A 25,437-nucleotide genomic window follows, 5' to 3' on the forward strand; every position below is an offset into this window, starting at 1 on the left:
TTGACTTGACTTTCTTCCTCCCCATATTGCATCAGAACTGTGACTTGCTTAATAATGTGGAAAAACCTCTTTAAGTAGGTTTCCTTCTTTAACTAAGATCACCTGGCAAACTAACTAACAAACCTGTCCGAGCTTTATACCTGTTACTTCAAAATATACGAGGGAAAAAAAAAATGTATTTAAAACCTGAAACTTAAATGTTAATTTTGCTGTAATCCCACTAAAATTTTAAGTGAAGTGCTGTGCATTTTTACATGTGTAAAATGGCAGCTGCATTTAAATAATAAAAAAATAAAAACAGTTCCAGTAATGTGATGCCATTTTTATTAAAACATATAACTGGACATTTCTCACATCGATATATTTTACAATTATTAATGCCATGACTAAAATGGAAGCGCAGTATAGATTTAATATACAACGTTCATGGGTTAGAAAATATATTCCACTTAATCGTCTTTCATACACCAACAAAAGGTATTATTTCTGTACAAATGGCGTTGTTTTCATTTACAATTTCCATGCTCTATTTGTGTGATACCTGGATACTGAATACTGGACAGTCAAACAGTGTGTGTCTACAGTAAAACAACATAATATCTTTGTGTGTGTGTGTTCGTGTGTTTATATGTTTGTACAATATTCTAATGAGATGTTTACACAAAGGTTTTTAAGTAATCATACTGCCATCGACAAAAAACATAAGTAGGCTATAAATTGACCTGTAGGAAGCATTCTACTATTATTCTCTTCCAAATATGTAGTGTGTCTGTGTGTCTGTGTGTGTGTGTGTGTGTGTGTGTGTGTGTGTGTGTGTGTTTGAGAGAAAGTTGAAGGGCGTGTCCATAAAAGCAATGTAACTATCTAATACTCTTGGTAATGATGTGAATAATCCAAACATTAATGCTAAGCAACACTATGAAATCTAATTATTGTCTTATAATAAGGTACACTGTTAAAATGGCTTCCAAACTTCACTCATAGATATTGAAATTAGGGCCCTAGATAGGGGGCAAAGTGCACACTAGAAAGTGCACACTACATTTCTTTTTGTGTCCACCTGCTTTTATTGTATATAGAATAAGAGGGTATTTTTGCAAAAAGAATTATAAGAAATTCAAATAAAGTCTTATTTCCTGGATTCATTAAGGTTCTGTTTTGCTCTGAACAAATTGTGACTTGTTTGCATTATTACACGTCATAGAATTTTGTCAAATCTAGCTATTTCTGTTAAAAACTGACATAAAATCGGTTAACAGCCTTTCAAGATAATGCATTCTGGATTTTCTTAGGAATGGTTGGGAAATCTGTTTACCATATGTCCATAGAAAACCATCCATTTAACCTGCTGAGGGAAAATATGGCAGCCAGAAAGTTTCTCTTAAGTTTAAAATTGTCTTCATCTACTTAGGTTGCTGTCAGTGTTTTTCCACCAGACATTCTGGTATGGTGAAAAATCCATAACACAATATTTGTTTGGGCTAAATTTGATTCATCTTTTGAAAAGCAAACAGTGACATAAACATGAATAATACAGACAGCAAACTGATCAAATGCAATCATTTGCCATTTAACTTCCATTTAAGTCAGAAGACTGTCATTTACTAATAACAAAGAATTACGTTTGTCAGTGTGCCATATTACTTTCTACGGTAATAAATAGATTTTTTCAATGTTTGCAAAACAAAGGACAGATATCCTGATTCCAAAAAGACAAAGAGATTAACAATTTAGGGGAAAGTGGACTGAAGTACTTCTGAAGTAGTCTCCTTGATCTAGATTTTAGGCAAGCATTAAAAGTTTGTTGAAGCAATATAATTAGCAATAAATACTTTTATATGTTAATGTGTTACAATTTTCTGCATTCGGGGAATTTTTTGCCTTTACTTCACTACATTTTTAATTGTTATATCTGACTTTTTACTCCATTACAGATGTGCATAAATTGTGTTAAATGATAACCTGTAATGATAGCATGAGCGAAACCCCATGGTTCTAGCAAAAGTTTGCATGAAAAATATAACAAATATAAATATACAATGTGCAGCAGAATGGAGCTGTGAATTGCAGAAAATATTCAAATACAGTTCTCAGAGATAATAACTTTTACAATTGATATTCAAGTTTACTTGAGTTATATTTAAGCTGGATGTTTGGGCAGGCATATCATTTAGACAATTAGCAAGATAAGCCTGTTAGATTGTTGCTAAGAACAAACAGTTCACTAAAATCATAATCAGCTGAATCAGGTGAATGAGAGAAAATATGTGCTGCAAAAATATGGCTGATTAGCTTCTCTGACGCATATGTGCTGTAACCACAACCATCCAGTTGACAAGTGTTACACAACAAAGGTATTTACTAAGTTTGCTTATTCTGGCACTCTACATCAAAAATTTGGCTCTGCTCTATATCACTATAGATGTGTGTCTCACCAAGACATGTATCAAAACATTTTTTTGTAATCATATGAAGAATAATAATGTGTTTTAAGATTTAATCTGAATTATATAAAACACTAATCTTTAGAAGTGTCCTGAAAATTCAGGAATGTCCCATATCATTAACTGTTTCATGTCTTTTACAATGAAAAGACTTTAAAGACCTTTAATTTTTGCACGATGCCATACATTTCAAAGGACTTTTGATGGGTATTAACGAAAGTGTGCGTTATTCTGGATTCTGGAAGTAATCACACTGTACCCAAGTGTGTGGTGGAAAAACACTATTATATGTACAGTATGCCTGTGGTTCCACTCTGTCCGTTTGTTAAAACACATGGCAGGAATGCAGGGTTTATTGTGGTGAAACAGGAAATAAAAGATACATCTAGAAGAGTTTGAGTCATTAAGGTCATTTTGAATGTCTAGCAGAAGTAAGTCAAGACGACTGGATTGGTTTTCTTGAGGATGCCTTGACTTGTTACTAGACTTACAAGAAATAAAGGGCAATAACAGAGTCTGTGATGATCGGCCTTTTCTTTTTTCCCTTTATTTCTTACCTTTCATCTCCTTCCTCACATTAGTCTTTCAAAAGTCCATGGAAATGGAGCGCTGACTCGCATCTGGCACCACGTTAGTGGTATTGTTGCTACGGACACCACCATGGTTACGGATGCTGATGCTGCTGCATCCACTTCCAATGCTTCCTGTAGCTCCACCTACAGCTCCACCGATAATTCCTCCTACATTTCCTCCCATGGCCCCACCTCTTCCGTAGATCTCACATGGGATTTCCTCCATGACCCGGTCCTCTATGACCTGCTCGGCACATTCATGAGTCTGTTTGTAGCCATAGCAGCTTTTCTTGTAGCTCCCCAGGCCGCTGTTGTTGAAGGTCTTCATGGTCTGTGGTTTAGAGAAGTCGTTGTGATATGAGAGCTCCATGGAGCCAAGCGCACTGCGGTTTTGCTTTATGCTGCCGGTGCCACCACAGTGGTGCTCATGGATGCAGCGAGATGTCGTGGACGATCGCCGCAGCTTCTGAAAGCTTTCAAGCTCCTCGTTTAGTTCCGCGAGGTCAGAAGAGAGCTCTTTGTCTCTCAACGAGAAGAGCTCATAATGTGGAGGGTCAAACACTTCCTGGATACCAGATTTGTTAAAGACAGCTGGACGACGTGAAACCACCTTCTTACGGGGCTGCTTCATCTGGACGAGTATAGAGATGATGAGCAAAACAAGCACCACGCCAGAGGAGATGCCGATAACAGTGCCATGGGTCTTGGTGATTTGGTGAAACAGGCCCTTAGACTTCCGCTCTGCACATACATGAAAAATTGATTAATTCTTAGGGTTCTTTAAATGTTCATTGAATAACTGTAGACTTATGGTCAACATGGACCCTTTTCTGATTCTTTAACAGTTAATTGGAATGAATTTTCTAAATCTCTTCATATATAGACAGACAGACAGACAGACAGACAGACAGAAAGAGTGCCTTCAGATCCACTTCCTGTTTTTACATTATTATTTGTCTGTTGCAGATTTTTGATAAAATATAAAATTTATTTTTCAAATAGATATATACTCCATAAACCATAATCACAAAGAAAAGATCTATGAAACTTTCAAATAAAAATGTATTTCCTTCCCATTTTTCAGGCTCATCTTTAAGATGTTTCTCCACATTTAAATCAAAGGATCTGTGGAAGGCTGAAAGTTCATGATGGCCACTATAATTCTTATATGGAAGAATATTTTTGCAATGACCAGTCATATGCAGAAGCTGGCCACACAGCAAAACTGGGCAGTTGGGTGAGAAGGGCAATTGGGAAATGGGGTGACTAAGAACCTGATTGTTTAGAGATTTTTTTGATGCTATGAGGAACCTGCAGGTCAACAATCAATGCAACACTCCAAAGACCTGGGGTTTATGGCATTGACCAAATAGAAGCCTCTTCTCTGAAAGCGAAGGGTGCCACTACTTTCTGAATACACTGTATATAAGACATTGATGGATTTATAGATTTATACATATATTGATAATTAAATTGATGTATGGATGAAACAAAAGTTAAATATAAAATAAAGGATAAATTGCACACTATGCATGAGATCACATTGAAATGACTGAAGTCCATCTACTTACTAGTCATTAAAACTGTACTTCAGCTTCTTAATTCTTCCCTTCCAGCTCAGCTCAGCAACAGTAAAGCATCTTTAAAATAGCTCTACATTACTGAGTGACTGCACCTAAACTCTGCTCCTAATCTACTTATATAACAAAGTGGCCACAGGCACAGTTCATTTCACAAATGTCAGTCCGGTCTGCACCAGCAGAGCCTAATTTAAGGACAAACTCACCCTTGCAGTGGTTCTCATCCCAGGGGTACACACAGTTCTGCACGCCATTACACACCAGAGAATTGTTGATGCACATGTTGCTGTGGCAGAAAAAGGTGTTTCCAGAGCAAGGAGCTGGAAGAGAGAGGGCCACACAGTGAAGACAAATGTTGAAAGTGGAACTGAAACATGTAGAATTAAAAACTACAGCAAAATAGCTTCCATGTCAATTATTTTCTGTTTAGGTTTGCAGTAATTAATACATGGGTTTACAATATAGGACTAAAGTGTATATTTTAGTCCAGGGCTGTAAGTACAGACTTATACAATATAAAAAAATTGTGAAAGAATGACACACATGGGAAGAAACAGTAATAATAAAGAGGTATAATACAGAGATGGGTCAGAGTAATACAGAGGCATGTCTCATTTATGCAAGATTATAATTAGGTTTTTGAATTTGCATGATATCAGCTCCAGTCAGGTTGAAGGAAAATCAGCATTATTTTCGGACAGTTTAATGTAACCACATATCTGGGATTTTAGTTCTGGCTTGTACTACTTAAAAATACTATGAAATGCCATTTAAGGCCATTCAGATATGACAATATCAATAAGAGTACAGTCACATAACAGTTTTGGTTTGTTTTATGCAAAAGGACACCAGAGGAGATCAATCTTTTCCTGAGACATTTGATTTATTTATTTATTTTTTATTTGATAGGGACAGTGATGATTAATAAACAGTAAAATACTGTAAATAAGTCAGAGTTAGCCCTAATTTATAATTTTCATCTGTTGCCCATTGCCACATTCTACAAATCAATCTAAAAATAAAAAACACAGGAAGTTATCGCACAAACATACAACAACATTTACAATTACATACAATAACACTACTAAGGATAATAATGACAGTATTAAAAAAATAATGTAAAGCCTAAAGAGTGAATGTTTGTATGCATGTTTTGAATAAAGTGGGCATTTAAAATGATCTCAGCAAGTTCAGCCTTTAATCCATGGCCATGATGTTTTTACAGGATATTACAATTTATTTTATAAAACCAGTGACATTTTATAAATTCAACAACTCAAAACAGTATAATTAACATTAGGAACTCCAAAAAATACACACATTACAAATCAGCAAACTTCATTTAGCATCTTTTGGCTTCACTAAGTTTACTGTGGATATGTATTTTGACATTTACAGACATTTACAGAATTCTGTTTTAACTCTATATGGTACTGGGTATATATTAATAAGAAAAGAAATAATGGGAACGATTGTAGTATCTGCAACATAACAAAAAAAAAAAATGTAAGTGGTCTGAATACTTTTCAAATGCACTGCATATATATATATATATATATATATATATATATATATATATATATATATATATATATATATATATATATAGGGTGCCCATATTTTGTACAGCATACCAGATGGGCTACAGTCAGTAATTGAACACCTATATGATGACTTGTGTGGCAGGATTATTTATCAAGTTCAGAAAGAGGGAAGATGAAAAAAGCAGTCAGGTGAAAGAGACAGAGCGATAGAGAATGAAGAGAATGAGAGAGATGCGTGGGTAATAGAAAGTGACGTGTCAACTGATTCAGCGAACCTCGACTCCTACACTTCTCTGCCTCCTCCTCCTCCTCTTATCTCCTTTACTCTCATCTCTCTCTTCATGTTCTCTGTCATGGATCTTTAATAGGTACCATTTTCATAGCAAATCTTTTTCACCACAATCAAACCCTGCTAAACACTGAACATGAGATGCATCTCTCTCTCTCTCTCTCTCTCTCTCTCTCTCTCTCTCTCACACACACACACACACACACACTCTCTCTTTCTTTCTTATATATGCTGTTCGAATGTGGCTAAGTGCATGTGACAGCAGGATGAAAAGGTCATAACATGCAATGAGCTGCAGCTTCTTCACCATTTTCACTTCCAAACTCATTAACTAGTTCTCACCTATAACTGAACATTGACTTGGATGTGTGTGTCAACGAGCATCATGTTGTTAAACAGAGGTCAGCAAGAAAAAAAAAGTGAGAGAGTGTGTGATAGGGAGAAAACATTGGAAAAAGGAAGAAAGAAACAGCAGACACAATTATTGATAAAGTGAGAAAGACCAGAACAAACTGAAATAATGTTAGGTAGAGCAACAGATTAAAAGTAATGTCAAAGCTGAAAATATAGAATAATAGAATGGAGAATAAGCGGCAGACGAACGAATAAATGAGAGATATGGGAGGATCTGGAATGTAAAAGGAAAATTGGAGGAAAAGGAAAATAAAGAAATTTTGAGAAAAAAAAAAGAAGAAAAGACAAATAGAGAGGGAAAGAAAGATAGTCAGACAAAACAACATAAGATGTTATTTAAAAAGACTGACTTTTTTTTAAAAATAACAAAAAAGAGAATGAGTTAGAAAGTAAGGAAATGGAAGAGAGAAAGTGAGAAAGTAAAAAGAGAGAGAAAGAGAGAGAGAAATTTGAGAGAGGCGGAGAGAATGATCGGGAGAGACCTCAAATGTTCTGGTTGTTAACAATTGGACTTTTTATAGCGAAGAGATAGGGAGAGAGCACATGTGCGCCTCCAAAAAGCCGTTTGACGGCAAGAACTCGAGTTTAACCGCAGAAGGTTCCCACATTCCCAATATCAACCCGATGAGATGGTGTGGCTGTGTGTTCCTAAGTTATCCTGCAGAAAGCTAAGCCCCCGGTTCATATGACTGTTTAAGATAATACGGCAAATCAACCCTATAACCCACCGTCTTCAATTGCCCACCCACTATCGTATTTCACCCCTGTTTCAAAAAATTTTGTTACTCAAGCCTGCACGGACAGTGGTGAGGCAGAACAGAATCCCCTGTCACCTCTGGAAATGGAGCACTGGCTTACCAGATACGGATCATTCTGGACTCACAACGTAGGGGGGGACCACTCCAATATCTGGTGGAGTGGGAGGGATACGGCCCCGAGGCACAGGTGAACAGACATGACATTCTGAACCCCTTTCTCTTAGAGGAATTTCATCAGAACAACCTGAATTGCCCTGCACCCAGACCCTGGGGATGGCACCGTAGAAGAAAAGCTTAAGGTGTCCCTAGGAGGGGGGTTCTGTAACAGTCCCACCAGCGACCCCTCTGCTCCACCAGAGGGAGTGATCACCTGAATTTTAAAACCCTCCAGGTCATAGGGCACTTCTTGCTTTTTAGACCTCTTAAGCCATACTCACGCTAAACACGACGCAAAGTATTGTTAGTTCTTTTTACATTCTGAGCTGTTCATGTTCATTACTGTTTGTTTTGCTGACTCCGTTCTGTTCCCCTTGACATTGAATTATGCTTTCTGTGTTTATTGGTTTGTTTGCTCTGCGGATTGACTTAATCTGTATTTGACACTCTTGCCTGTTTTCCGACTCTGCCTTTAAGCCTGCTCTCTGGATTTGTGTGTGTTTTAATAAACGCGTATAGATTCTACACATAGCCCACCTCTGCCTCAACCTTACACACATACTTCCCCAGTTAATACATACAATCTCTGAAGAAAATTGTTGTCTTTGTTGGACAATTAAGGATTCTTAGCTTTCAGAAAACGTTTCTTTTCTAATAGGAAATCACATTGTAGGATGGCAGGGTTCCCCCAGATAAATAATGGAAGAGTGTAAAATATAGATCAATGATAGAAATAATGAAAAGGTGAAAAAGAGAAAACAAAAAATTAAAGAAAATTTGAAAGAAAGAGACAAGTGTGGAACATGAGACTTACTCTTTCACTCTGTCTGTCTGTCTGAACCCCCCCACATTTCTTTCTCTGTCTCTCTGCCTGCATATCAGCAGCACATTCACAGTGACAGCCCAAGCCACTTCTCCACTTTATAAAGATTAATGTGTCTGTTACGGTTTTAGATTAGACTTTGTTCATCCGCTGAGAGGTACAAACTGTGCTCCCGGTGCTGAACACGTTTCAGGACTGACCTCGCATCCCACAAGAGTGCAACATTTCGTACAGAATAAGGAATTTTTCAGGAACCATTATAAATATAAGAATGTCTCAAAGCACGAAGAGCAGGCTGCAGTGATATTATTTTTCTTTCCGTCACAGTTTGAGGTGGAGTTTGTTCACCATTTGATTGATGGGGGCAATAAATTCAGCCGAAGCTGCCAGGTTTCAGCATGCTGCTCTGATGCTTGTTTACGACCTCTGAGATGAAGGTTACACTGTGCACTTTGAGCTACAGCACTGACCAAACAATGCTACAATCATTACAATCATGATTAACCAGCCATTTAATACAAATAATACTGACTTGAACTGGAGCAGGTCACTTAGCTAAAATTAATATAAATTTATGCACTTATGCAATAGTAATTTCATGCATTTATGCATAAAAGCATGCATATATTAAAAATGGGTCCTACCGAATGACTACATTGGAAAAAAAAAAACCTCATTTACCTTTCTTTAGTTTATCAAAGACAGATAAATGATGTTCTGGTTTCCATTAAACCTGATCCATTAGCCTGGAAAATGGGTTAACCTTTTGCTGAATTGCTCAGCAAAAAGGAAAAACAGGCTGAGTGAGAGTAATGGCTTTTTCAATATCACTGCTTTGTAATACCATTAAGTTTAATTAGGCTAATTTTACACTTTTTTTTAGAATGGACTGTAACTGCTAGTGAGTTTTGATCTGCTCAAACAGTACAATTTATCCTAGCCAATCTTTCTCTTTCCCACATATAGATTTGCAAGCGTGCTAAAAAACAAACACGGACAAAAATGATTAATGTGGCTTAATGTTTAAAACAACAATCAAACCAGAATCTCAGAATCTTTTACACACTTACCTTTTCATGAACACTATTCACAAACAGTTTCATATGTCTTAATAACTGAGACCTAGAAAAACAAATTGGCCAATTTTCATAAGAATGATTGCATGAGAATGTTTCAGCATATATATATTTTTTGTAAACCTTTTCTAAACAAATTTACCTAAAAAAAAATATTATATACTTTTAATACACTGGTGGTGTAATTTTTATTTTATATTGAGTTTTTCAATTACTGAATGTCTAATTACAATAATGTTCCATAACATTACTTTTTCAATCTAAATATGACTTGGATAAGACTATCCAGCATGTTATATGACTTTACCTTTTGTGTATGGTAATGTATAACTGAGAGCGAAAATCAGAGTGCATTGCTGCAAGCTAAGGCGGCTCTATCTTTTATATATTTCATGTCTCTATGTGCTGCAGTGCCACCTGCCTGGAGTGTATTAGAAGATGAAATATGAATGAGGTTTCGGGAATTTTATTAATCTGGCTGTGTACTGGATCTTAAAGAGTAGAGAGCTGGATTACAGATGTATCTCTAGTCCAGCTAGTTCTGATGAAAAAAATAATAAATCTACCAGTTACTGATAATTTCATAATTTATTTTATTTTATAATATTTTATCTAAATATTAGTGCTGACAAAATTAACGCATCAACGCAAATTAATTTTAACGGCACTAATTATAACGCACGATTAATGCACATTTCTGTTTGACCATTTTTATTAATAATATAAATAAATATAGAAGAGGTGAAATTAAAACCATGAACATAACGCACATTTATTCACAACGTCCTATTTTTACTCCGATATAAAAAAACTCCACCAAAAAAATCTTTTTTAATTGTGACACATTTGTTTTACTGATGCGCCGAAGCTCAAATCAAGCACCAAAATCCACCATGGTGCACACATCCCGCAATTAAAACCGTCCGTGTGGAAACATGGCAAAAGTTCCATTTGGTGTCCTGATAATTTACGTTATTTAAAACACCATAATTACTTTAAAACATTTACTAAAATATTTTGTCTTTATGCTCTATGTTGAGTTTGGTATCCATATCTGGCCATTGCTGTTGTTGATTAGAGTATTAAAAACTACAAATCTGTAATTAAGTTGTGATTAATCACATGTTAACTCAAGACAATCATATGATTAACTGCGATTAAATATTTTAATTGATAGAATCAATGTGTCAATGTGCAGCCTGTATAGCAGTACAGATTTACTGTTTTTTAAACTAACTCAATATGCAGCCATTACTGCCAAAATAGCTGGCAACAGAAGTGAGTAAACCCTAAGTGATGACAGCTGTACGTCATGTAACCATGCAAAGTAAGCATGTACTATTCAACTATTCATGTTCATGTTTTTGTCTGCTTGAAAGGACAAAAATTTGTGTATCTTCTATTAGAGCAGTAAAAATCTGAGTACAATTCTATCATACTGACCACTAGATGTTCAACATGGCACCTCATGGCAAAGAACTCCTTGAATTGGAATTGTTTCTCTCCATAAAGATGGCCTCGGCTATAAGGAGATCAGTAGCATCCTGGAACTGAGTTACAGTTCAGTGGTCAGGGTCATACAGAGGTTTTTCAAGACGGGTTCCACTCAGAACAGACCTTGCAAGGGTCCATCAAAGAAGTTGAGTCCTCGTGCTGTGCGTCAGGTGCAGAAGCTGTTTCAAAAACAGACGCATGAGTGCTGCCAGCATTGATTAAGAGGTTGCAGTAGCAGAAGGTCCCATTGTTAGTGCTCAGACCGTACGCTGTACACGGCAACAAGTCGGTTTGCATGGCCATAGTCTCAGAAGGAGCCTCTTCTGAAGCTGGCTCACAAGAAAGCCCTCAAACAGTTTGCTGAAGACAACCTGTTTAAGAGCATTAATTACTGGAACATGTCCTGTGGTCTGATGGGACTAAGATGAACTTGTTTTGCTCAGATGGTGTCCAGCATGTGTGTCATGGCCTGGTGAGAAGTAGCAAGAAAATTGTCTTGCCTACAGACAAGCATGGTGGTGGTAGCACCATGGTCTCATCTTTCATTATTTATAAATAAACGTCCATGAACATCTACTAAGCAAGTGATTGCGGTATTTACAGTCATTATTTCTATTTTTATGTTTTTGTTCTAAATTAACAAAATTCAATTCAATTCAATTCATTTTTATTTGTATAGCGCTTTTAACAATGAACATTGTCTCAAAGCAGCTTTACACAGAAAATAAAATGCTTGTCATGTTAGCAAACAAGAGTAAACACTTGAGACCATGTCTATAAATGTTATCAAATTTGGTTCTTCACATCTATCTCTAAAAAGAAAGCTTCACTATATCCATGCCTCCCTTAGAAAAGTCTTTGTAAATGAGCTGCTGCTGGAGAAACGATGCCAATATGCCAGAGAGTATATTAAATAAAAAACAATGTATGTAACAGCTTGAGCTGCTGCTTTAGAAAATGAATCAACACCATCTGATTTGACGATACAACCATGCTGTGGTTTACACCCAAATTCCCAAATTAATGTCAAATATCTTTATTTATAAATGTATTAATGCCTAAAAGGTATGACAGTAACTCATTGCATCTCCTGTCAAATTCAAGCCTTTAGTGGAGGCCACACCTGAGTGAGCCTTGCATTCATTTTTATCTCCATGTTTCAGTAGATACATTTTTACATTTCACCACTTATACAGTAATTATATCCCAGCATAAAACTACAGTACAATAAAATAAAATACTTGGAGTTTTGATTTCAGTTCTGCCAGGTTGCATATGCAGTCATGTTGATTTATCAGTTATGGCCCTGTGTGTGAAAGTCAAATAAAGAATTTATAACGATGAATCATGCATGAAGCCTGCTAGGCAAGCGACATGAACTAATGGCCAGCAATTTTTAGATGGTACGAGTGTGTGCTGTCAGAGAGAGACTTTTACATTTGCAAAAGTTCACCACCAGAAAAAAATTCCAAAAAAAAGGTTTCCATGAGCACATTTTTTTTACCAGGAATAAAAAGCAAACGCAGAGGATAAGCATCAGAAATTCTGGAGAGTTACAAGCCAAAATAATGTAATGATTATCTTCAGGTCTACATATATTAATTAGTTATTTCATTTCTTATTAATACAATATGTGTACACCACTAATAACGAAGAATGGTGTCACTTTAACGGTAAAAGTTATGACATTTTCTTTTAACAGGGAGTCACTCTTAACATTATGGAGGATTTTGCCTCAAATATGTTTTTCTATTGCATAAAATAAACTAAATAATAAAACCTGAATTGTTTGTTAACATTTTCTGCACAAATTAGGATAAGTAGCGTAAATCCTGTAAGGACTGAATCCATCCATTCACCTATCCTCTCATTATCCATCTATTCATTTATGTATCTAGTATCGATCCAGTTATGTCTGTCTATAAACAGATCAATGAATCCATCCATCATCTATTTAACCAGACGTCCAACTGATCAACTAGACAGGTCTATCGAACCATCATCCATCTATTTCTCTATGCATCTATGAATCTAAACATCTCATTTTTATTCTGTCTTTCTCATGAGCTGCCTATCCATTTATCCATCCATCCATCCATCCATTTAATTGTCCATTTAACTATGCATCTATCTATATGTCTCTCAAACCATTCAAATATCTATCTGTTGATCTGCTCTACGCCTGTCAATCCATCTGCTATCAGGTTGCCCAACCATCAATCTAGTTATCTATCCACAAGTCCATTAAACCATCTGGAAAACTGTTTATCTTTTCGTTCAACCATCCATCTATCTAATGTCCATCCAACCACTCCTCCATCTATCCATCCAAGCTGCACAGCTCCTCATTCACCACCCCTTTTCAAAATATACTTACGGTCAACAAAGGAGGTGAAAAGCATGCGGAAGCGGCTGAGGCGACTCGTCTCATCAGCCCACATGCGCACGACCCCAATTCCACTCTCCAGCATCACGTCGTTGGCCACCGTGCTGCAGAACTTCGCCTTTAGGTTCTCGATGGCACTGCTGCCATCATAAATGGCCACAAAGTTCCTCTTGCACTCATTCGAGTTCTCCATCTGGTACTCCAGAAAGCGCAGGTAGATCTGCAGGCAGGAAACAACTTCTTAAGATGAGCAGCAACATAAGAGAAGAGGCGGACTTGCATACATAATATGGAGAATCACACTATGACTTATTACCCGAGTTTAATGACACAATATGCACAGAAATAGAAAAAAATGCCTAAGCAGGATTTACATGATTATGAGAGCTAGGACTGCAGGAGGTTTAGCTGGCAATATAATTATCATACACACTAGGTTAGAAATATTATGCATGCTAATAGCAACTCTGACACATCTAAATGTACCTTCCACCCTTTTGCTGCTCCTTGCTGCCCAGAAATGCACAATCTTGTTATTAGCTTCAAATTAGCTGCACTTCAAATACTCGTTTTACCTAATCACTTATCATTCGGTAGACAACACGCAGGTTCTCTGTGACAGTTGTCTAAAGTCCTCCCACACTGTTCCTTATTGTATCCTTAAATGTGTTATAACAAGCTTATACTCCTTGTTATTTTGAGAGTTATCCGATGCTCTGGTGTCAGCTAGGAGGAATTCCTTTTCATAAGCCTGGGTTACTCAATTTGTATATTATTTTAAACTCAAATTCTGACCAAACCAGGAGTTTAAATCACAAAAATACTTAACTGTCTGTGCCTAGGAGTTTAATAGTGGCTGTAAAAATGATTAATTATCTATCTATCTATCTATCTATCTATCTATCTATCTATCTATCTATCTATCTATCTATCTATCTATCTATCTATCTATCATCTATCTATCTATCTATCTATCTATCTATCTATCTATCTATCTATCTATCTATCTATCTAAGGGATCTATAAGAGTTGAAGGAAGCAAACGTGGCTGTAATAATTATTAATTGGATAAAAACTTTTAAATACAAATCTGTTATATAAAATTTTATATTAACAAGGCAATTACATATATTTTTGTTTTGCCTATCCAGCTATCAATCTATCCTTTTATCTATCCTCTATGTCTTTACACATCTCTCTGTTCTGTACATTTATACGTTAAAGCTACAAGCACTTAAAGATCATTGGGCTGCATTTGTTAGACTTGTTCTTGCGTCTGATACATGCAGAATGTTTTCTCCTCCGGCTGGTTTGTTGAGTAAAACGTGTAAATGTCTGCAATCCCACTGCCATCTTACATTCTCCCACCCCGGCTCTTACGCTGCTCCTGCTGAGTCTGCGCTTCCATTATTTCTGCCTCATCGGCCGAATACCTGCTAGCTCTGCACTGCTAATTTAAGCTTGCCTTGAACAGTCTCCTCATCACAGACGAACAGTCGGGGGTCTGGCAATCCCCTGTGGTCTAATCAAGGCTCGGATTCGTAGTGTCCCGGGTTTGGGGTGTGCAAAATGACAGAGATGAACTGATGAGGGTCACCTTGGAATGAGGAGGTGCCCTGATCGTCCAGATGCAATCCAGAGCTTCACCGGGTTTGACTTTTTCCTCCTCTTCCACCTGGCTGGAGCGGACAAGCCCGTCTGAGCCGCTGATCTCAAACTGACAATCTGAAATGATCAATGTAAAGACGATAGACTGAATGAGAACCAGACAGCAGGAAATTCAGAGAAGGGGAAGGGTTGTGGGAGAATCGATAGTAAATGGAGGTTGAAGATGAAGTGATGAACAGGAATTATAGACTGGTTGGGAGTGAAAATAAGACTGACAGAATTGCAGACAAGCAAAGCTAGCCAATGTGATGGATGGAGGAGTGGAGAGAGCTGGTAAAAGATAGCCGGCTGTCGGACTCATAGCACAGAGAGCTCTTCAGAAGGAATTGAATGAGGCGGTGAAAGATGGAAAGGCTTACCTGGGATCGGATTTAGGAGTCCGCCCACGTGCAGTTTAAAATCCGGGTCTGAAATGATAAGACAGACATGGCATCAGTTAGATAGGAATTGCAGGCGGCTGAGAAAGTCAGGTTTTTAAACAGCTGCAGGCGCTGACACTCGAGCAGAAAAATCTGATGCTTGATCTAAATCGAGTGAATTTAATGTTTGACTTGTTTGACCTGTTTAACATGCAGAAAGCTAACACACTGACGTGACAGCAGCACAGCAAAATATTCTGTTACATTTCGTATTCTGTGGGGTGACAGCTTATATTTTAATATATATTTATCTCTAACAAATTTAACACAAAAAATAAATATTGTGATAAAGCAGAGACATCAGATCCTGGAGAGAAACATTTATAATTTGACACGACATGATTCACCATTGTATTAACAAGCGCTGAAGTCTGTGTTACAGCAAATAACCCCCTAAACTGAAACAGGAAAATAGCGCTTAGCAAAATGTGTCAAAAACAAAAACAAATCTTACAAAAATATAAAATGTCAACATTTGTCTCTAAAACTCCATGCAAATTATAAATGATGAGCATGTACAAATAAATAATAATTAGTTTATTTTTTGTGCTATTTTGTGTTAGCAATATAATAATATTTTAACCATAATCAAGTGTTTATGTCTTTAAAAATAAAATATAAAAGAAGTGTTAGAGACCTAAAATTGTTTGCACATGTATAGCATATATATTATATATTCCTCAAAGGAAACCTTAATATTGCTTACAAAATTACTTATGAACACATCGAGGAAAAATGATTATAATCCGAGTGCTACAGATGCTGACTCAGTGGTTCACCTGCTATGTAGGTGTATTTGACGCGAAAGCCAAGACCCTCGAGCTCTTCATCGCTGGTGAATTTGATCCACATGAAGCGGCCAGTAGAAGTGACCACTCCGGGGCTCTTCGGCCCACAGTAACGATCGATGAGTGGAGAGAAACCGAATGGACCATCTCTTATCTCCAAGTGATCAAAACGACACTCAAACGAGGGCTCGACGTAATAGTTTGTGTCGAAGACCAGCTGGATTCTCTGGCGAGGCAAAGCTGGAGAAGTGAAAAGGAAAAATGGAATTTAGATTCTCTTTTCAGATGAACGTGTGGAAAGCACACAACTACACCGTGTAGTGGATTTAACCTTTTATTGCGGCAATCCATCATGCCTGCATCACTCTAAAGCACACTTTAACAAACTCAGGGGGGCATTTTAACAATACCAATGGATTCAACCTTCCGCCCACCTTCCGCCCACACACACACACACACACACACACACACACACACACACACACACACACACACACACAGGCACCACTTTTATAACGATGATGCAATGTGTGCAAACTTCTGTAGAGCACTTATATATGAATATGGAAATGTATTCTAAAAATGATGCACAGTCAGATTCAATAAATCTCATTATAAAATCATCTGCAGAATTATTGGCATCCTTCAGGAAAATGAGCAGAAATGACTGACACACAGATACACAGATGTCACCCTTAAGTTTTTTTTTCATTTTGGTTTCAAAAATATCAATTGTGCAATTTGAACCGTTCTTGAAAAGTTCTTTACATTCTGTTGAAAGTACCAACAGTTCTGAAATATAATATATATTAATAACACATTAATGCATAATCCTCCTCATAATACATATTAGTTATATGAATTTTAAAATAATTAACACCATTACACCATTTAAAAATCAGCAACCTCTAAATTGCACTTTTTACTTGTTTGTAGGCTTTATACATGTCTAGAAATATCTTTGTTTAAATGTCTTTAGTTCTGTTAACCTCATTTTAAATGCTTTGTCACTTTACTAATGAATAGGCTATGACAGAAAATTTTATAACAATTCAATTCAATTAATTTTTATTTGCAACTCACTTTTAATAATGGACATTTTCTCAAAGCAGGTTTTACACAGATAACGTGGTAAGAAAGAAATAATAAGATTGTTCTTTATGATTGTATAATTGTTTCTAATGAGTGAGCCGGTGAAAACTGTGGCAAGGAAAAACCCAAGAAAGAAACCTTGAGAGGAACCAGACTCAAGAGGGAAGCCATCCTCATCTGGGTGGCACTGAATGTCCGTCTAACACATCTTGATGTTACTACATTCAACCTTAATGCCCGTTTATAAACCTTCATAGTCAAATGTTACATAATGGAAGTGAGGAAACCAAAAAATAATCAAAGAACTAGTATAAAAAAATAACATTTAAGCTAAGAGAAATGTTTTGTTATAATTAAAGCTGTTTTGTTTTATTAAACAGTACACACATGCAGTACACACACATTTTAATACATAGATTTTGTGTAACAATATGAGCTCAATAACTACAGTACAATCTGTCATATTGTAAAAAATTAACAACAGTTAAAATCAGTGATTTGGTCAAATGTTTCTCAACCCCAAATTTTATTACTTCATATTTACCTTAGTTTACTACTCAAATGCACTGAATACAAACAAACTGATTTTTTTATATATAAAATCAAATGTATACTGGTTAATTTCTTGGATTCTTATCATCAGATTTTTTAAAAATAAGTAACAAATGCTAGCAACTTGAATTCATCTCTATTCTTCTTCTTCTTTCGGCTCCTCCCATTAGGGGTTGCCACTGCGGATCATCCGTCTCCATACAGGGGGGTATGGAGACGGATGATCCAACTCTCTAGTGGTCCTCTACATCTGCCTCTTTCAAACCAACTACCTGCATGTCTTCCCTCACCACATCCATAAACCTCCTCCTTGGTCTTCCTCTTTTCCTCCTTCCTGGTGGCTCAATCCTCAGCATTCTCCTACTGATATACCCCATGTCCCTCCTCTGCATGTGTCCAAACCATCTAAATCTCACCTCCCTCACCTTGTCCCCAAGACGTCCTACATGCGCTGTCCCTCTAATAAACTAATTTCTAATCTTGTCCATCCTCATCACTCCCAACGAAAACCTCAACATCTTCAGCTCTGCTACCTCCAGCTCCGCCTCCTGTCTTTTACTCAATGCCACTGTCTCTAAACCATACAACATCGCAGGACTTACCACAGTCCTATAAACTTTCCTTTCAATCTCACAGATACTCTTCTATTACAAATCACTTCTGTCACTCTTCTCCACTCACTCCACCCTGCCTGCAGTCTTTTCTTCACTTCTCTAACAAACTCTCCATTACTTTGCACTTTTGACCCCCAGGTACCTGAACTCCTCCACCTTCTCCACCTCTTCTCCCTGCAACCGCACCACTCCACTGCCCTCCCTCTCATTCACACACATGTACTTTGTCTTACTCCTACTTTCATTCCCCTTCTCTCCAGCGTGTACCTCCACCTCTCCAGGCTCTTCTCAACCTGCTTACTACCCTCACCACAAATCACAATATCTCTATTAAATCTACATATTTAAAACAATTCACTAGTTTCCTGTCATGTCAGTGCATTTTTCAAATCATATGGCAATCTTCTAATACTTTTGGTAAAAAAGCATATAGTTTCTCTTTAAATAAAATTTAATACCATCCAATTGTATATTTTATCTTTGCTGATTTTAATGGTTGAATAATTTAGCAACTTTCAACAGGGGGCGCTCTTACACCGACAATCTTATCTGTAAATGGGCATTGTGTTACACAGTGCCGAGACTGACTTAGAAAAGCACGGCTTTTCTAAGGGGGAAAAAATGGAACATATGGGCAACAAATGTGAGGTCGGCCCCCCGACTGGTCAGGATGGTCGAGCAAAGTTTCCTTTGAGAGGCTTTTATAAATGATGTTGCTGCTGTTTGTTTGAAGTCAGCATTAATCACTTTGTGTTAATTAATAACTCCTGTCTGTGACAGCAAAAAAAAAAACTAGGCCAATGGCTTATTCATAGAGGTGTGTTTTTTACTTACCCTCGAGGACATAGACACACTCCTTGTTAGGTGGGTAGGTGTTGGGGTAGTTGGGGGACATAAACTGGCCTCCGCTGATGGTTTTGGTCCAGATGCCACACTGTTCATTCTTGGCTGGAGGTCCATCTTCATTCTGTGACTCTGTAATAAAGGATTACAAAGATTTTAACAGTCGAACGTTAGCTAATGGTCTGAAAGAGTGATAATCATATAATCATACTGTATTTCCAGTCCTTTTTTAAACGATTCTCTAACCAGGATGATTATTCAGCAATTCAGCAATCAGTCAGACTACTAAATATTTGATAATATGATAAATAATAAAAATGCTAGTGTTTCAGAGAAAACACTTTAATGCATATATATAAACATCCAATCTACATAGTCACACATTGATAGGGCAGTGAGGATGCTGTGAACTGTACCTCTGACTTTTTGCGCCAGAGCAAAGCCCTCTTCTATCACAATGAGAAGAATCCAAGCTGGGGGAAAAAGAAAGTCAGTCAACAGTGTCATTAATTAACTCGATCTCTTTGCATGACTGACTCATGATTTTCATTTTTGCTCTCAATAATAATGCTCATTAGTGTATATCATTTATGCATCTTCAGGTGCTTGAGGCTGGAATAAAATCCCAATCTTTTTGGGAAGTAGACAGAGAACCTGCAAGAACCTATAGGCACCAGTGGTAACTCCATGTTGGGCTACTGAGCTGTCATTGGGCTACTGATCTGAAGGTGGTGGTTTTAAATTTAAGCTAGGATGCCACTGTTGACTTTTGAGAAAGACCCTTAAGACTCAACTGCTCAGTTGTTTTTTTTAAATAAAACCACCAGCTAAATTGAGCAAATTTACGGCAAATGGAAACACACAGACATGAGTCGAACATTTGAAACTACACAGAGAGTAAACCAAGCTTAGGACTGAAACGGGGACCTGGTAGCTGTGAGACAGTAACGATACCAAGTCCAGCACCAGGCCACTAAAATATATTTTGCTGCAGACCTAAAACAGAAACTGTCCTGTGGTGTTGCCATTACTAGTGTGTATTAAACATTGAGCAGGATTATATACCTTTATAGGATTATATATTATATTATATATTTTATTTCTTTTTTTTCGATTTCAATTGTCTATTGTTCTACAGGATTTTCTGAACATCTTCATAATGGTATGCAAAAGGAACAGCTCAGAACGATTACAGCAATAGTTTTAATAGGTGAAAGAGTGAAGCTGCAATAATACCTTATGTCTATATGAATCCAAACGCCCTAATACTCATATCTGGGTTTTCTCTGATCCAATCTCAGCTCATTTGTAATGATAAATACTTCTTGGCATTAAAATATCAGAACTGCTCTCCTTCACACATACCTGCTCAATGTCATGACAACGTTTCGATATGTGCTGGTCTGAATGGGACACTCAACATCATGCCACCATTTACTATGTGAGTGTGATCAAGGCTCAGGATATCCATTGTGTGATTATTCATGAAAAATATGCACATATGCTTGAAAAATGTAGGAGTGAATGAAGGGTTCGCTCCCTGTGGTCCAAATTAACAGTCCCCATGGACGTGCGTTAACATCCATAATAGAGATAAATGATAGCTTTGTATGTGTGTGTGTGTGTGTGTGTGTGTGTGTGTGTGGCAGCCTCAAGTTCCCACAAGCTGCTATACACAAAAAAATAAAGCTCCATAATCTCTAAGTGTGTATGAAGGGTTGTGTTTGACAGGATTGATCCATTTGGTGGTCAGAGGCCAGCGGCATTGTGGGTAGAGGAAACATACGAGGACATCGATCACGAGTCAAGTCCTCTATTACAGCCCGCACACCATGACAATGGCTGAAGAGGAAGCTTTTAGACGTGTCTCAAGCGCTTTTTAACTTGTCACGTCATGTCACGTTGTGTCATGTCACGTCACAAAGAACAGAGATCATATGGGACGGAATTATAAATGATTATTAGCCAATTCACGTCAAATTCTACTTCAGTACGTTCCAGTGTATATAGAAGACTATTTTTACTGCACAGTTCCTTTATATTTATTCACAGCTCCTGCCTGTGGCAGTAAAGGATATAAAAGCAGATGGTAAAAGAACATTCGGAGTCATAAGAGATCATTTGCTGAGTACATCCCTCGCGTTAAAATCAGCCCAAGCATAATTGAAGTAGGTCAATAAAATATCTCTAAAGGCCGTTCTTTATTCAGCTATCCTGTGCGAGCCGGAGCACTAATGTGGCGATAAGCTTTAATGCCCATATTCACTTTTCCGTGTGTTTCACTGATAAGCCTCTAACTGTCTGTGATTTATCTGTCACTGCTCTGGCCATCTCAGAGTCACAAGCAAATCAAGTGGAAAGCCGGGATAATATCTGCCCAGACCTTCTGCAGAAATCAGAGACGTCTTCTGAAGTAACAGCTCTGACAGCTTGGAATTGGGGACAGCGACAGGACTGGGGCTTTAATTTCTACAAGGTTAAAGGGAGACTTTGTCAAGCTATTATGACTTTGCGAGTCGATATGATTCAGTTAATTGCATTGACCTACTCGAAGGTGAGGTTTTTTCCTACAGGGCTGTGAAATGGAATATACATTTGATCAGCTTGAAATTCTCAAGGATTACAGAGAAGTTACCGTTTATTTCTTTTTTATTTATTTTAGAAAGCTCAAAAAGTACAAGTTGGTTCAAAGCATCAGCAAATTGAAAAAAAGCTATAACAGCTATAATAGAAACCCTAAACTAATTCTGAACTAACAAACCCACTGGCAGTTTTCCACTGAATGGGTCTTTTCAATTATACATATTGACTTAATGTAGCTACTAAATAAATGAGAAATGAGAAACACTAATTAAATGAGAAACTAATTCATTTAGGACAAACTTATAGATGGCTTCGTTTTATTTGGAACATTTTTGCATGTTTATGAAAACTATTTCTTACAATATTCTTTTTTTTTCTTTCCTAAACTGGATTAACGTTTTTACACTAAACTATTATCAATAGTAAATAATGTATGGATCGCATGTCATTTTTTTCTATAATAATTACAAAAACTTTAAAAGTGGCATTAAATACTACTATTTCTTCTACTACTGCTACTAAGAAAACAAGAAAAAGAAGATATTGCATAGAATTAAATATAATTAATGAATTGCTAAAAAAGAGGATTTCATCGGGCTAGCTCCACTCTTCAGGACAAACTCATTGAAATAATTGCATATAATGAGAACAACTCCAGGGAGCTATTAAACCACTCCAATTGAACAGAATGGCAGTTAAGGTAAACTATCTTCTCTTTCTCGCATTAACGCAGATGAAGTTTAGTTTAAGGCCGATCTCATTCCATTTACTGGATTTTAATGCTTTATCCTTTAATCTCAGTTTATCAACACAAGATCCCAGAATCCCTGCATTCTTTTCTCAGCCTATCCGGATGATCCTAGGTCAACCTGAAGCACCAATCATCTGACTTGTGGCATGACCACAGAGCTGATTTACACCGGGTCAAGTCTTGTACTGATTACATGATATTGATTCTGTACATTTCACGTAGAAAAAGACCGTATATGGAATCCTAAAGACAAGACAATTCCAGTTTAAAGCCCATAGTGGTGCCATGGGATTTAACCCCTGCACCATGTCTACTTGTAGAGAGCGATGCAGCTGAGTTTAGCTCCTTATTCTGTCCAGCTTCACATCTAATCTCTACTCATGTACATCAGCTTTAACTTCTATGCTAAAACCAGCTTCAACACCATCATCTCAGATCAGTAGGCAAATCAGAACTCAGCACAACAGCATCCTGAAGCTGCAGTAGGCATTAGCGACTGGGATTCAGACTCCAGGCTTTGGATTACTTTATTATTTTGATGCTGGATTTCTCATTAAAGTGCTGAACCTATTAAACCTCTCCAGTTGTAACTACACTAGCAATGACAGCGTCACCATGCTGTGACGTCACAACACACATTGCTCACTTGTCAATGGAATAACAGAAAATGCAACACTGTTGGTACCAGGAACTCTGAACCTATCAGAAATATTTGAGTCAAAACATGAATGTGTTTCAGGATGGAGAATTTCCTTTAAGGTCCAAATTAGCCTGGCGTGTGTGTGTGTGTGTGTGTGTGTGTTAATGCGGGAGATGAGGCGGTGGAATGAAGCCTGGCATATAATCCCAGGAGGGTGAGACGGCAAAGTGCGCGCACGAGCCAGCGGGAGCTGTCACTTCAGCACGCGCTCCCGGGGATGTCACGCGCGGAGAAGTTACGCGACACGCGCTGCACGAAAGGACACGACCATGAGCAGCACAACACAACATATCTCTCTGCATTAATCATCTTGTACATAAAACATCTTCGATTAATAAATGCTCTCTAAAAGAGCGATTCCGCGCTTTAGATCTCGTGCAATAAGATAGTGAGAGATCCGCGCGCTCCCGCGCGAGCACAAATAATTCGGTCCTGCTGTGCGAACTGCTGCTTTTCATTATCTTCCAACTGATTGTGATAAACTGATAAAATAAAAATAACAATAATAATGATTATGCATGCTAACAGGGATGAGCACGAATCGGATTTTGAAAGAACACATTTCTAAAAAAAAAATATTTTTTTGCATTTCTTACAGTGCTATTATTTAAAGGGCTACAAATGCATGGTGGTTAAGTAAAATAGTGACTTTATTTAAAAAAAAACATATACTGTATATATATATATATATATATATATATATATATATATATATATAAAAGAAGAAATGAATAATCTGCCTTTGAGCGCAATCATATTCACAATAAATGCTACATTTATAAGCAGACATTGTTTCTTCATCATAATAAGTTTCACCTGTAGGTGGCGACTCTGGATTTCTAATCATGAGCAACTTGTAGACAGAGAGAAAAAAATTGGCTACTGTTGGATTTCTTTCTGACAGAATTAGTAAATATTATAAATGCACATCTCTGTATTGTGATACGATGCGCGTGCTGCAGAAACTCTTCTCGGACGCGTGAAGCTCGTGCACATGAAACTCACCTCTGTGCATTTCCTCTCCCTGTAATAAACTGTTTTTACCCGTTTGTTTCCTTGTAGGTTTTTTATTTATTTATTTATTTTTTAAGCTTTTGTTATTATCCTTCCATCCTTTGCAATGCAATCCAGTGCAGAGCGTCTCAGAAATCCCAACTTTCTTTCAGCGATCGGATTAATCCCATCCCATCCACAGAAGACAGAAGGCAGATGATATTCCAGATGTAAAAACGAGTCCTTAATCCCATTTAGAAATGTGCTGCTGAAATTTCAAAACACATGCTTTCGCCCCCGACTTCCGAAACCCCCCGGTTGAGAAAACGCGCTTTGGCTTGAATGAGCAGCTGCTTGTAGGCATGAAGCCTTTTAATGCTCCCTGATACCAAAGACCAGAGACATCACACGCACGCGCTCCCGATCACGCTCTCTCTCTCTCTCTCACACACACACACACACACACACACACACATACACACACACACACACACACACACTGAGCTGGAGTCTCCGCCTATGGAAATAAAGGCGAAGATGCTGGGTGATGTGGTAAGCCAAAGGATCCATAAATCCTTGAGTGAAAACAAATCTGACCCTACTGTCACAGTAACACAGCGACAAATCCACAGCAGGACAAGTGACATCTACACTGAGAGTTCTTTATCTCCATGCCAAGTAGACATTGTGCAGTAAATCAACAAGCTGTTATTTAGAATGATGTCTCTGGTTACTGTGTAATGCACCAGAGTAAATGTTAGATATGTTGTTAAAATGTCTACAGAAACATTACAAAAATAAAAAAAGCTGGTACAGACCAGTTTCACACCAAGGCCTTCAGTGGTGTCCTACCTGAATCAATCCACCTCTTAATACCATTAGGTGCTGGCCTTATAGC

The 25,437-nt window shown here is 37.4% G+C and overlaps 1 protein-coding gene across 1 annotated transcript; it reads right to left on the reverse strand.

Moving 5' to 3' along the window:
• Nucleotides 1-313: 313 nt before the first annotated feature.
• LOC124379827 (neuropilin and tolloid-like protein 2) lies at nt 314-24,991 on the reverse strand. Its single transcript, XM_046840409.1, has 9 exons — nt 24,552-24,991; nt 19,929-19,985; nt 19,504-19,644; nt 16,403-16,651; nt 15,564-15,611; nt 15,134-15,261; nt 13,528-13,756; nt 4,803-4,916; nt 314-3,757 (listed from the first exon to the last, which is right to left on the reverse strand). The coding sequence occupies exons 1-9, from the start codon at nt 24,559-24,561 to the stop codon at nt 3,030-3,032; spliced, it is 1,704 nt and encodes a 567-aa protein (XP_046696365.1). The 5' UTR covers nt 24,562-24,991; the 3' UTR covers nt 314-3,029.
• Nucleotides 24,992-25,437: the final 446 nt, after the last annotated feature.

The sequence above is a fragment of the Silurus meridionalis genome, chromosome 26 (genome assembly GCF_014805685.1).
Source record: "Silurus meridionalis isolate SWU-2019-XX chromosome 26, ASM1480568v1, whole genome shotgun sequence".
In the NCBI taxonomy this organism is placed as follows: Eukaryota; Metazoa; Chordata; class Actinopteri; order Siluriformes; family Siluridae; genus Silurus; species Silurus meridionalis.